The sequence below is a fragment of the Thamnophis elegans genome, chromosome 14 (genome assembly GCF_009769535.1).
Source record: "Thamnophis elegans isolate rThaEle1 chromosome 14, rThaEle1.pri, whole genome shotgun sequence".
NCBI lineage: Eukaryota > Metazoa > Chordata > Lepidosauria > Squamata > Colubridae > Thamnophis > Thamnophis elegans.
Genome location: NC_045554.1, coordinates 126,350 through 139,542, shown reverse-complemented (window position 1 = coordinate 139,542; position 13,193 = coordinate 126,350). Strand labels below are relative to the sequence as shown.

General features: G+C 62.3%; 2 protein-coding genes across 6 annotated transcripts; one reads left to right on the top strand and one right to left on the bottom strand.

Moving 5' to 3' along the window:
• Positions 1–15: 15 nt before the first annotated feature.
• SNRNP25 (small nuclear ribonucleoprotein U11/U12 subunit 25) lies at positions 16–1,405 on the top strand. Of its 3 annotated transcripts, none has more exons than XM_032230498.1 (5): positions 16–148; positions 263–332; positions 403–508; positions 609–683; positions 805–1,405. In XM_032230498.1, the coding sequence occupies exons 1-5, from the start codon at positions 41–43 to the stop codon at positions 857–859; spliced, it is 414 nt and encodes a 137-aa protein (XP_032086389.1). In that variant the 5' UTR covers positions 16–40; the 3' UTR covers positions 860–1,405. The 3 variants fall into 3 exon arrangements, with proteins under 3 accessions (XP_032086389.1, XP_032086388.1, XP_032086390.1); XM_032230497.1 differs by having other exon boundaries at positions 236–332; positions 805–1,387; XM_032230499.1 differs by lacking the exon at positions 609–683 and having other exon boundaries at positions 236–332; positions 805–1,391.
• A 187-nt stretch (positions 1,406–1,592) lies between these two features.
• Positions 1,593–12,848, bottom strand: RHBDF1 (rhomboid 5 homolog 1). Of its 3 annotated transcripts, XM_032230470.1 has the most exons (19): positions 12,544–12,845; positions 8,846–8,987; positions 8,465–8,595; positions 7,719–7,823; positions 7,064–7,277; positions 6,614–6,820; positions 6,002–6,130; positions 5,748–5,911; positions 5,094–5,345; positions 4,894–5,005; positions 4,690–4,764; positions 4,411–4,572; positions 4,207–4,307; positions 4,037–4,100; positions 3,812–3,906; positions 3,562–3,637; positions 3,384–3,484; positions 3,141–3,294; positions 1,593–2,681 (listed from the first exon to the last, which is right to left on the bottom strand). In XM_032230470.1, exons 2-19 carry the CDS (start codon positions 8,963–8,965, stop codon positions 2,262–2,264), a joined length of 2,682 nt encoding a protein of 893 aa, XP_032086361.1. In that variant the 5' UTR covers positions 8,966–8,987; positions 12,544–12,845; the 3' UTR covers positions 1,593–2,261. The 3 variants fall into 3 exon arrangements, with proteins under 3 accessions (XP_032086361.1, XP_032086362.1, XP_032086363.1); XM_032230471.1 differs by lacking the exon at positions 7,719–7,823; XM_032230472.1 differs by lacking the exon at positions 1,593–2,681 and having other exon boundaries at positions 3,162–3,294; positions 3,816–3,906; positions 12,544–12,848.
• Positions 12,849–13,193: the final 345 nt, after the last annotated feature.

Sequence of the window (13,193 nt, the reverse complement as noted above, 5' to 3'; positions counted from 1 at the left end):
CCCTGCGAGGTAGACGCCACTTCCGGTTCCGGCCGCGGCGATGATGGAGGAGGAGGAGGAGGAGGCGCACGCGGAGGCGGTGGACCGCTGGCAGGCCGGCCTGGCGCGACTCGTCAGGGACCCGCTCCTCTGCGACCTCCCGGAGCAGGTTAGTGGCCGCGGGGGCGGGCGGGCGGGTGGGGGGACGCCGCGGGCGGCGGCGGCTCAGGCGGCGTGTACGTGTTGTGCCCTGCAGGTGACCCCCGAAGAGATCTGCTCGCAGGTGGCGCTCGAGTACGGCCAGGCGATGACGGTGCGCGTGCGCAGAGTGGACGCCCCCGAGGCACCCATGCGTAAGTGGCGGGCAGCGAGGGGAGGGGCGCCCCCTTGCGGCCGCCGTCTTAACCGCTCCTCTCCCCGCAGCCGTGGTGGTGGTGCAGAGCGCGAGCGTCCTGGAGCTGAAGAAGGCGCTGCGGAGGTTCGTGCAGCTGCGGCAGGAGCGCCAGAGCGGCGCCAGGCACATCAGCTGGTGAGGGTGGGACCTGTGCTGCAGCCGGGCTGCGGGTGGGGGCTGGGCTGGCTGGGGAGGCCCCGCTCATCGCCGCCCCGCTGCCCCCCCCCCCCCGCAGGAGGCACGTCTGGAGGACCTACAGCCTGACCTTCGGCGGAGAAAAGCTGGCCGACGACCGCAAGAAGCTGCGGGAGTGAGTGGCGGGCCGAGGCCGGGCGGGAGGCTGTCCGGGGAAGGTGCAGGTGGGCTTGCCGCCACCGTCGGCGCTCTTCTGGCCCCCGGGTGACCCCTTCGCCTGCCTCCGCCCTTTCTAGGTACGGGATTCGCAACCGGGATGAGGTCAGTTTTGTGAAAAAGCTCCGGCAATGAAGTCCCAGGCAAGTCCGGCTTCTCGTCCCTTCCTTTGGCCGCTGCCGGCCTAGCCTGGCCATGTGGCTCTGGATCCCGACTCCTGCTGGGGCTTCCGGGCAGGATTCCTCGTTGCCCCAAAGCCTCGGCAGCTGGCCTGGAGAAGCTGTTGCCCACCTCCATCGTTCCAAAGTGGCCTGATTTTGAGGGGGTCTTTGGGGTCCATTGGGAAGCTTTTCTCATTAAGAGGCAACCCTCCTGCTGCCCTTTGGGAACCTCTTTAAAAGGCTCCGGAGAGGAGGAGCCGCTTCAGATCGGCTTTGCTTCAGAGAACCACCACCACCACCACCCCACCCCCCACCCCCCCCCACCCCCCGCATTGGTGCACAATTCTGCTCATCTGGAACAATGGGCCCATTATTTTTTTTTAAACAATGACAAGAATCTACATTTGAAAAAGTGCTGGATCTTTTTCTGAATACGAAAATATCAAATGAACCTGAAGCAAGTAATAGCCAGCCAGTAACATTAAAATTTCTTAAATTATAATAAACTACACTGAAAGTTTTTTCTATTAAATTACCATCCATCCAATTCACTCACACACACACACACACACACACACTTCCTCTGCACTGAAGTGCAAAGCGTGTAGCATCAGAATGTGAGCCTACAACTGATACCAGCGGTTATCATTTTTCTTTGTACTTGATTGATTTCAGGACATCGTGTGATTGTCAACTCTTATTGTCCATGGAGATTTTCTTCGCGATGATCTAACATCTACACTGGTTGCAGCTGCTCCCTCTGCATACAGCTACACATTCCTACAAAATATAAGCCATTCTATTTTTTACAGGAGATATACTTGCCTATAAAGTTGCCAATAATGAGACAGGACTAAATGGTTAAAACATATTTTTACAGGGCACTAAAGTCAGCTGTTGAATCCAAGACAGGCAGTCTTTCATTTTAAATGTTAGAATTCATCCAAGTTCAGTGTTTGTATGTTAGAAATGGAATCGACACTGAATGAAGAACAGCTCCTTCCTTTGAGAGGCACTTGATCAGCAATCTCAATTTTGGCACAGATACACTCCAAAACTTAGTGGAAATGTAGCTAAAACGCTACCTTCACTTTTAATCACCACCAGGGTAACAATGAACAAACCTCATGAAAAGGGTCGCTTTGAAACTAGCATAATAAAAACATGGCAGCAGAAAAGGTTCAGTAAAATTGAACAAGGCACCAACTTTCTGTGTGCTGAAAAAGTTCCAGTCGCCAAGATAAGGCAGCACGGGAGAAGCAGGGATCTTAAGACAGCTGGCATTCTGGCAAGTAGCACCAGGCTGGCAAGTAGCACCAGGCCAGCTTTGCCCAAGGCCGCCGGTGACTGCGCCCCTTCCTCCCCCCCCCCCCTGCTCAGTGGAGCTGCGCATCCAGCTCATACTTTTCGCAGAACTTGTCGGTGAAGGGAAGGCAGGTGAGGACCTCGCACCACTGGCAGCGGATGGGATAGAAGTAAAACAGCACCACCAGTCCAGAGAGGAGCCCCACAAAGACCGACTGGAAAACGATGATCTGACACCGCTTCCGGTACAGGTCGAATTTGCCAAAGCTGATGTACGGGAGGAAGGCGAAGGACAGGAAGAGGCCACTGATAAAGCCACAGATGTGAGCAAAGTTGTCTATCCAGGGGAGGAGGCCGAAGGCAAACAGGAACAGCACAATCGCCAGCAGTTTGAAGAAGGCCCTCCAGGGCCTAGCCAGGATCTGCCAACTCTGGAAGAGCTCCACAAAGAGGCAGGCCAAGATGCCAAACTGGGAGCCTGCTGGGCCAACCTGCATAGGGGGTAGCCGTTAGACACCTGCCCTGCAGGGAAAGCTGGTCGGGCAGGGTAGGCCCTCCTCAAACCGTGTCAAGGCTTCTCCTGCCAGCCGCTCCCGTGAACCGCCCGGGGGGAGGGGCTGCCAATGGGGGAGGGGGAGCATCTCAACTCTTCAGTGAACATTTGCAAGGCGTGCCAAGATAAGACCCAAAGGGAGGCAGGAAACGCCCAGGAGACTCAACGGGGTTCTGCCCCCCAACCCCATCTGCTTTGATCCAGCCTCGCCCGGAGGGTAGCAACAGCCCTTCGACTTCTGTACCGCTTCGTGGTGCTTTTGCAGCCCTTTCTGAGCGGTTTACAGAGTCAGCCTCCTGCCCCCAACAATCTGAATGTTGCACAAGTGAGCTGTCCCAAGACCTGGTCCTCAGCTAGGAAATGCTTTGCTTGGGAAGGAGCTGCTAGCAAGACACACCTCGGCCCGGTAAGGGAGGAAGATCGCGCTGGCTAGGTTGCCCGTGATGCCGCTAAACAAGTAGATCAGGGAAATGCGGTGCCAGCCAGCCAGCTTCTCCAAGTCACGCAAGATCGTCATCTGGAAGCACACGGATACAAGGCAGTGCAGGATCCTAACCGGCAGGGAAAAACAGCGGTGACCAAGTGGGACGAGGACTTCGGTTCCCAGGAAATGGAGCTTGTGGCCCTGGGCCGGCCTTACCCTGCATGAAGGAACAGCGACAGCCACAGGCGGTAGACCTGATCTGGCACCTCGGGGTTGAGGAAGGGGAGGAGGCCGCAGACGTCGTCCATGCAGTGCACCTGGCAAGACAGAGGAGCAGCCAGGTCAGAGGTGGCCACCTGCCTGCTGGAGCCGGCTGGGAGGAGGATGGGGGTACCTGGGAGCAGAGCGTGGCCTCTTCGTGGAAGTAACCGTGCATGAAGGTGCAGTATTCTCGTGAGGTGATCTCACACCTGGGAAGAGGGAACCAGATGCCTGGAAGTTAAGCCCAGCCAAAGTGGGGAGGATGCCAGCAGAGGCACAGGCTAATGAGAAGGAGCCAAAGCCTGGGGCAACTGAGCCCCCAGTCCCAGAAGGGCTGGTTCAGGGCATCTTCCCAGCGGAACGGAATGGCCCCCCCACCCTACCTTCCCTTGGTGCCGATACAGCAGGGCCGCCCGGTGATCACACAGTCCATGTGCAGGTGGTTGGTGTGGTTCCCAGCACTGTTGTTGGTGCAGATCTGGAAGGAGATGGGCAGGCCTCGCTCCTGGTCCTCAAAAGAAGCCCCCCCCCCCCCCAAGCCTTCTCCACCCCCTCACTCCAGGTGCAGGCAGGGTCAGTCCCTGCTCCCTAGTCCTCCGGAAACCTACAGGCCACTTGGTGATATCATCGGGCCACTCGTGAGGGTCCATGGATGCCGGCTGCTCACACACCCTGTGGAGGGAGAAGTCCTGGGCAACTTTCATGTGTTGGACGCAACAGCAGGCCCTGTGCCCTGCCAAGAGCTGCAGCCCCACACAGGTGGCCCCCCCCAACCTACCTGGGGTCTTGGTGGCACACGGAGCCAAACTTCCTCTTGCCCCCAGCCAGCAAGGGGGTGCTGGGGTGACTTGGCCACTTCACCCACACGGCCAAAGTGGACTGCAAATCAGAGGGGCAAAGGTGGGTGGGAGCAGGGTCCCCAAGGGGCGCCCCCACAGAGGCAGGGGACGGGCGGGTGGGAGGGGAGAGGCCAGGAGCTTACGGAGCACTCCTCTTCGGCCGTCTGCACACAGCCCGATTTGTCGTTGCGCACACAGCAGGCCGAGTGCTTCTCCTTCTCCCGGGCGGCGCTGACGAAGCTCTGCACCTGCTGGTCCTGGCGCATGCAGGGGGCGAACTTTGCTCCCAGGTGGATGAGAGCTTCCTGAAAGGCGGCAGAGTCCCAGCTGAGGCCCACGGGGAGACCGGCTCCCAGGGGAGGCTCTGGCCAGGGCGAGGCTGAGCCACAGGGGGTACGAGGCGGGCGGGGGCCGGCACTCACCGAGCTGGGCCCGACCCAGAAATTCTCTTGCTGGACGTATTTCACGTTCTCGTATATCCCCCGGTTCTTCAGGACCTACCAGTGAAAAGACCCACTGAGCAGAGGAGAGATGGGAAGAGTGCCCACCTCCAGCCCCTCCAGGAGCAGAAGAGGGGGGGTCAGGTCCACTAGGAGAGAAGGGAGACCTCGGATGCTGCCGCTCACCGAGTCCACTGTCTCGTGCTGCGAAAACCCCACCGGAGCAATCCCGTAGATGGACACCGCCAGGATGGTAATGAGTGAATGCACGAAGGTGACCCAGTAGGTGAAGAACGGCCTGTGCAGAGCAGAGGGTGACGGGGGCCGTCAGGCCACAATCGGCTGCTCCCCCCCTTCCCCCCCCAGGCACCCGGGCCTCCACCCACCGGTGGTCATCCATGTCCTCAATCTGCCGCTTCACAAAGCTATCGATGCGCTTGCGGTACGTCCGGTTGGTCAGCCGGCCCACCATGCCTAATCCGTAGGGGCGCTTCTCTTTGGAAAAGAATTTGTGGACAGGGACGGTGATGCGCTGGCCACGCCGCTGGAGGCCCAGGCTGACCACCTCTTGCCGCAAACGGACCTTCGGTTGCACGGAAGCCCCCTCTTTCTGTTTCCGCCAGCCACGCTCCAGGGGGCTGGAAGACAGGGGGGGGGGGCAAGGAGAGGAATTAAGCCCTGGAATCTTGGACCACATCCCCAGGCGGTGCGCTTAATTGTGGCATGCCCGCCCGCTTTCCCTGGCGTCTGAGTGCATGGTTTCCGGGTCATGCCAGACCCTGAATCGCGGATGGAATGGATGGATCCAGGTCAGCCCCGGAAGGGTTGGGACCCTGGAACACCCGCCTTGCCTTCTTTTAGGACCCCCCCCCCTTTCCCAACTGTACGTCCCCCCGTCCAAAGGGCTGCAGCTTCTGGCAGACATCAGAGGAATCTGGGCGCAGGGCAACTGCAGTCCTCCCCCCCCGCCTCTTTCCTTCCCCCCCCCGAGGACTCCTGCTTGGGTCTGTCTGCCTCTGTGCGTCCCCTGCAACACTCACAAGAGCAGGTGGCTTCTCTCTAGCTCGCTCCGGTCCAGAGCCCCCCCGGTGAGGGCTGGCTGAGCCTGCAGAGTCTTTGCCTCGGGGACCCTGAGGGCTGCTTCCGAGGGAGACTCAAAAACCTCATCGGGATACGTGGAGGGCTCTTCCGGCAGGACCCCTTCCTAAGCAAAGGGGGGGAGGCCCAGCTGTTAACAGCTGCCGGGGCCCCCAGCAGTTCCTTCCCCTCCCCTCCTCTGCGGTCCAACTCCTACCCTGGCGAAGAAGGAGGTGTCCAGCTCATCCGGGAACTCCGTGGTGGTGAAATCCTCCTCCAGGAAGCTGGCCGGAGTGAAGCTGCGCTGCCGTGTCCTGCGCAGGGTACCCTCTCTCGTGGAACGGCCCTGGCACAGAGAGGGGTTCAAGAGACGGGAAGCACCTGCCGTCCCTAAGCAGCCACCATCCATCCAGGACATGCTGGCCACTCTCCAGCTGCACGGCAGAAGGGGCTAGGGGGTGGGCCTCCAAGCCCTGCAGGGCCTAAGGATCCCGGCAGGCCTTTTTCTCCTGCTCCGCTGGACCAAGGACAGAGGCCCGACCTGGCCACCAGGCTTCCAAAAAGTCATTAGAAGTCAGATACTTCAGCCAGCTGTGGGTTGATTCCAGTCTGTTCCTCTTGCTTATTCTCAGAAGGAGGGCTGTTGCCAGCCCCGGCGCAAGAGACCGGCCACAGCCGCGAACCAGACCATGCGTGCAGAATGTGAGGAAGGCTGCAAGCGCGGGCCTCTGTGGGTGTGTGGAGGCAGGAGCCCCCAGGTGTGCTAGTGAGACGGCACATGCCCCCCCTGGCTGAGATCTCCCTCCCTCCCTCCCTCCCAGCCCCTCACCTTCACTAGCGCTGCAGCTGCTCGGAAGCTCATCTTGGCCACTGACTCCCTTTTCCGCCGCCGAGGCCAGCGGCCAAAGCCAGAGCGAGAGCTGGTGAAAGAGCACAGCGAGGCTGCTCCGGGCGTGGCTGGGGTGGCGGGCACACTGCAGCCATCACAATCCTCCGCCACTCGGAAGGCCCGTCCACGCGCCAGGGGGTCGATTATCTGGCAGCAGAGAGAAGGAAAGAGCCCTGAGGGCAGCAGCCACGGCAGCTCCTCCACCAGCTGGGCTTCAGCAGGGTCCCACGAGGAGGTTGGCGGGGGGGGGGGAGACCAGGTGAAGGTGTTTCCCGTACAGCACCTGCCATTTCCTTTAACCCTGTTGCCACCCTTGTAGGAAGGTGCCCTTCCTTCCAAGAAAGTCAGCCCGGGGAGGGGGCGGGGGTCATGGGACCCAAGGCTACCTACTCTCTGCATGCCAGGTGGGCAAGGGGGCAGATAGAGCGGTGGGGGGGTCTCTGCGCTGGCCAGGGAGATATTGTCCTGGCTTGGAAGGTCCATTTCGCGGAGGGCCTGGGGTTTCAGCTTTCCGTAGCGCAGGCTGCAGTGGCGCAGGCTCTTCCGTTGCCACTTCTGGGTGGCATCGCTCTCCTTGCTGACGCCAAACCAGTCTGCGGTGCCCCTGATGAGAGAGTGGAGGGCCAGGAGGAGACCTTGCTGAAGCCACAAGGCCTTCCAGCCACTGTCATTCCTCCCTCGTCCCCCAAATCCTCTGGGCCCAGAGTCAGTGGCCAAGGCGAGGGTGGGGAGCAGGGGGTGGCTGCCAGCGGGAGGGAGCTGCGGAGCTTCAGGAGTTGTTAGCAGCCCCTGCAGGACAGTGTCAGGAGGGAGCCCTCATTCTCCGGCAGAATTCCCTGCCTGTGGTGGGGACAGGCACTCGTGGGCCGGGGCCAGGCTCACAGGAGTTGGCCCAACTGGACTGAGGGGCAGCAGGAGGGAACAGCCAGTTTCTGGGGGGTGGGGTGGGGGGGGGTGTCCGTGTCTCACAGGCTGCTTGCTGGCAACTGGAGCAGCTCTGCTGCCAGGACTCACATGCAGCTCACACGCATGCAGTCACTGGTACCTGAACAGTGTTCTGGGCAGTGACTGGCGCTTTCTCAGGGGCCTCCTGCCCACCTGGTGCCCCCGAATGGGCAGGGTCTGTGTCCTCCCAAAGTGCACCTGTCTGCTGCAAAGGAGAGAGTCCTGAAGAGGGGGCGGGGAGGAAGGGGGCTCCGGTGCCACTTGGCTCGGCTAGAACAACTGACTCTACCAGCTGGTGACAGCTAGGCAAGATGTGGGCTGGAGAGAGTCCCTGGCACATAAGCCATGTCCCACTTGGCCGGGTTCCGTTGCATCAACACCCAGCTCAGGCCACCCATAGGGGCCACTGGAGGGCTGGGGGCATCGGAGCTGGCCGGTGGGCGAGGTGCCCCTTCCCAGCCTTTCGTCCTCTGGGTGACACACTCCCTTGCTGCTCAGGGACACTGTCTCCGGATGCTTTCTTGGATTTCCAGGGTTTGGGCAGAGGCACCGGGGGAGAAGGGGGGGGCTAAGGTGCCCCATCCTTTTTGCAAGAACCGGAAGACCATGCAGCCCTTCTTGGGCACAACTCTCCGGCTCCTGCCCCCCCTTCAGATGAGCTGCTGAGTAGAAGAAGAGCTGTGGAGCCCCTTCCCTCTCGAGAGCGCATTCATTGCCAGGAAATGCAGCGGCAGAGAAAAGCTGCCCCTCAGTAGGGCAGGGAGGACATGTGGCAATCCAGCTGCCAGCGGGGCCTCGGCAGGGACCCAGTCCAGGTGTCCAGAACTGTGCCAAGGCTTGGCTTACCTCCAGATGGTCTGGGTGATGGACGTCTGTCGCTGCAGGACAGGCCTCCGTGCCTCGCTGTAGGCGGCAGGGAAGAGGCTGTTGTCGGCAGGCATGCTGACGCTCCGGAGGAAGGCCTGGCGCTTCAAGGGCTGCAAAGGAACCGTTTCCTGGGCATCACAGCACTGGCAGCCGAGGGCAGAGGGCCACCGCTGAGGCCAGAGAGGCCCTCCCATCCCTCCCCCCTGGAGGCTCCAGGATGGGGCGCCCCTCAGCCGATTTCCATGCAGGCCCCCCCAAGGAATTCCCCAACCCTACGGAAGACCCGCCCAGCCTTTGGGGAGGAGGAGCAGCTGGAGAGCCAGGCGTGGCGGAAAGGCAGAGCGGAGGCCAGCCGGGTACCTGCAGCGCGGCTGGTTCCTCTGCTGCAGCCAAGAACGGGACAGCCGGAATGTCCAGTGTCAGCCAAGGCGGCTTCTTCCTCTGCAAGCTGCTGGAGCTCTCCCGGCGGAGCTCGCTCATCTTCCCTCTTCAGAAGCCCAGCCTGCAGGGGGCAGAGTTTATGGGCACACCAAACGCCCAGGCAAGCCTGCTTGTGGCCACCAGCATGGGCTCCCCTGCCCCTCCACTGGGAGGCCTAGCCTGGGACCCGTCCTGTCCCCTTCCAGCCGCCTGAGCGTGGGGCCACGTGGCTTCCCAAGAGCTCTGGGAAACAAGCCTGCATTGAGCGGCTGAGGCGGCTGCACTTGGCTTGAAGCCAAACTGGGTTTGCATATCTAGCAAAATGACCCAACACCAGCGCAGACCGGCAGCCCTTCCGAGCCCCCCTGGCGGCCAGAAGGCCTCCCAAGGTCTCTGTGTGGAGTCCTTTGGGCCGACCGGTCAGCTTCATCCGACAGATCGATCAGGCAGGAAACACAACAACTAAGCCCCGTCCACTTTATTGGTTTTGCAGGCCTGGAAGTGGGATTCTCCCGCCATCCCCTTCGCAGCCCCCAGGGACCCTCCTCAGCCTCTCGCCCCACCCGCCTTCCAGCTGTGGGCTCTGCTGCCTCTTCTTGTTCCCTGGGCCGCATCTCTTCACCCCCGTCTCCCACAAAGGTATTTTGGGACATACGGGGGGGGGGGGTCAAGGCTGAAGAGGCCCGTCTGGACAAAGAGGACCCTCAGCAAGGGGGCCATGCTGCCCACATTGACATCAGCACAGCCCCCTCCTCTTCCAGGCCAGGAGTTTCCCAGGAAGAGGAGGAAGCAACTACAGCAGCCCAGCTCTTCTAGAGAAGGAGAGGAGGAGGGGTCCTGTCCTAGTGGGGCCCTTCCAGCAAGCAGGAGAGGGCTGGGCCAAGAGTTTTTTGGCACACATAAGCAGCCAGCTCCCTTCCCCTGGTCAACCCCACAGCCCCTCCATCGCAGAGGTTCTCACACACACACCCCCGCCTCCAAACGTCTTTTCCCTGCTTTGCCTACCGCCTCCCTTTGCCACCCACTGCCACCCACATCTGCTGCCAGGAGGGCCTCCCTGTCCCGCACCCTCAGCCTCCCCCTTTCCAGCTGCTTGACCCACCGCAACATTTCCTGCCAGGCAGGGCATGGCCAAAGGCAGAAAAGAGCCCTGAATGGAAACCACAAAAGGCTCAATGCTGGTTTCCTGCAGATCTTTTCGGGTTACCTCTATCGTGCTCCACACACCCACTGATGGGAGGGGGTCTCCTCCCCCTCTTAGAGCTCCCCAGCCAGCCAGCCTGACCTACATCCCCACCCCCCTGCCCCAGATGATGGAAACGTTGAGAAGGCTGCTGCTTCCCGGCTGTCCTTCTCTGCTGGGAGTTAGTGGGAACCGTTGGCCTAAGACTGGTCTCTGCAAACATGCACCAGCCAAAGAGGGAAACCAACCCGGTAGGAAGCAAAGACCGCAATGAGATGGGTCTGAATTTGCATTCAAGTCCCTTTCGCACAACACTCTGATGGGCTGGGGGTTCACGGAGCCGCCCACCCTAAATGGGGCTCCGGGCTGGGGGGTGCCGCCCTCTTCCTTCCAGGGGAGGAGGAGCAGCCGCCCCAGGATGAGACAGTCCTCAGCACTGGGAAGTTCCCACTTTGGCCAGAACCAGAAAATCCAGTTGAGGCTTCAGATTCTTCCCACAGCTTCCTGGCTTTCAGATCTTCTCAAGGGAGCCTGCAGGAGCCTGGCTGCAGCTGAGCCACCGCAGCACATTTGTTACAAAGGGAGAGGCGCCAAAACAACGCTGCCCTCCTTTCCTCCTTGCAGCTGGCTTCCCTTCTAGAAAGACAGAAGGGTGGAGACCTTGTCATCCATGGAGGCCCCTCCCCAGGCAAAGCCCGTGCACACACATCATCTGGACCTCCGGCTTTCCCCTTGCAAGAACAGGCTGTTCTCTGCCTTTTGTTTGGAAATGCAGGCTTCTAGAGCACTGCGTGGGGATGTGCAGGAGCGGAAGTCTGCACTCCTCTCTGCTAGAGGACAAAGCCAGAAAGGAGGGCAGAATTCCAGTTGTTGGCCCAGCCATCCCACTAGAGGCCTTTTGGCCGAATCCTCCTCCGTGGCGCCAGAAGGCCCTGCAGGACACCCCCCACCCCCTGCCTTGAGCGGGAGGCCCAAGGCAGGAATCCAAAGCAAGCAGAGCCCTCCCCACCCGGACGCCCCCTCTTGTCCAAGCAGAACCTGCCTTCTTTCCGCTCCCCTCCAATCCTCGGGGCTCTGGCACGCCTGACCTTCGCCTCTGCAACCTCCAGGAAAGTGCTGTGATGCTGGGCCCTCCTTTCTCCTCCTCTCTCCAGGGGTTCTAGCCCCATGGCGGCCTTCCCACCCCTCCTGCTCAGAACTACTGGTGGGAGGCCAACTAAAGTAAGAAACCTTCCTGACATTGGGAAACGACGCCTCTGCCTGCTTCTCTCTCCTACGGCCGGTGGCTAGGCGCAGCCTCAGCATCCTTCCCCCCCCCCCCCCTGACATTGCCAAGCACTGGCCGCCACCCCTAGGCTGCCATGTTGCCCGTCAGTCTCTGGAGGACAAGGCACCAGCAGGCAGAGTCTCCCCTCCTTTCTTTCCTCCAGTGGGGACTCCCCACCCCTCCCCCTTGCAGGCTCTGGGAACTGCAGGCAACGTTTAGAAAAGGAGGGGGGGAAGCTTCCACGGAGGAGCATCAGCCCCAGCAGAGCAAAGCATCCCTTGCTGGTCCCAGCCCCACCGGATGCCACAAGAGGAAACCCAAGAGAGGGGGGGGGGGTCTGTGCTGTGCAATTCTTCCTCCGGTCCAGCCCAGCTGGACGTGATGGCCTCCCTGGAGGACCTCGCTGAAAGAATTCCCTGGCCGGTTGGCTAGAGGGGGCAGGATGCTCCCGGAGCAGAATCGTCTTCCTTCCAGGCCTGGCTGTGGGGTTCCTATGACCGGTACCGGCAGCTCTGTGCGGTTTTCCTGCCTTTGCCTTGGTCTTAAGCTCCATCAGGCAGATCCCCTCGGCCACCTGGACGCCAGCCAGACTTCCAGCCGAGGGAAACTCCTGGGAAGGAAGCCCAGGGCGCAGGCAGTGACGGACGAAAATCACACACTCCCCCCAGTCGCGGGAACCCGCTCCTGGGCCTTCGGGACGGAAGCGCTGGGCGCCCAAGACCCCCTAACGGCCGCCGCCGCCACCGAGGGAGGCTCCGGCTGTGCAGGTGCTTGGAAAGCCCCACCCCGCGACCGATAAGTGAGAGTTCCGCATGGGGCCGGGAGGAGGCCGCAGCACAGCCTAGCCGGGACGGCTCCCAAGCGACCCACGGAGCCAGCCAGCGCCCGCCGGCTGGGTCGAGGCAAGCCCCTAAGGCCGCCTCCAGGCGCCGCTCGCCCGCCCTCCCTCCGGCCGGCTCGGAGGGAGAAACGGGCCGGAGACTCCCCGCTAGACGCGTCCCAGACGCCACCGCGCCGGCAGACGGGCTCCCCGACACGGGCGCCCAGGCTCCCTCCCGCCGCCGGAGCGCCCGCCGGCAGCTGCCGAGTCCTTGGAGCCCGTCCGGAGGGGGAGGCCCGCCGTCCACCGCAAAAGGGGCGAGGCGGCCTGGGGGCGCGGCGCTGCCCTCCCGCCCCGCCCGGACTCACCGTGGTGCTGGGGCTGCCCGCCACTCCAGCCGGGGCCGTCCAGGGAGCTCTGGCCGGGCGGCCATTCAGCGGGGAGGGCCGGCCACGGCGCAGCCGGCCTGCAGACCGAAGGGCGGCCCGCGGAAGGCGGGTCGGGCCGGGCCGGGCGTGACTCAAGCCTCAGGAATGCGCCGGGCGGAGAAGCGGCTCCCTCCGCCCGCCACCTCGCCTCCGACCGGCGCCACCGCGGGAAGAAAAGCGCCGCGCTGGAGTTTGGCCTGGCGGGCGGCGGGAAAGGCCGGGGCTGCCGCCGGGCGAGCTTCCCCCTCACCTCCCCTGCCTCGGACGCGGCCCCGGACCGCTCCCTGCTTCCCTTCCGGCCTAAGCCGGGCCGCCCCCTCGGCGGCTGCCTCCGGAGGCCGCGACCTGCTTTCCGGGGCCCTTCTCGCCCGGCCGGCTAGACAGCTGCTGGGGGAGGGGCCGCGCCTGCTGATCCTTTGGGCCGGAGAAGGAAGCGGGACAGCCCCCCGCCCCCGGGCCCTCTCCCCACTCGGGCGGCCGCCCCGTCCAGCCCTGGAAGAGCTCTTGCCAAGAGGCAGCCAGAAGACGCTGCTGGGGGGCTGCTGACAGAGAGCCGTGAATCCCCCTTTGTAAGCAGCGCTGGCGCAGCA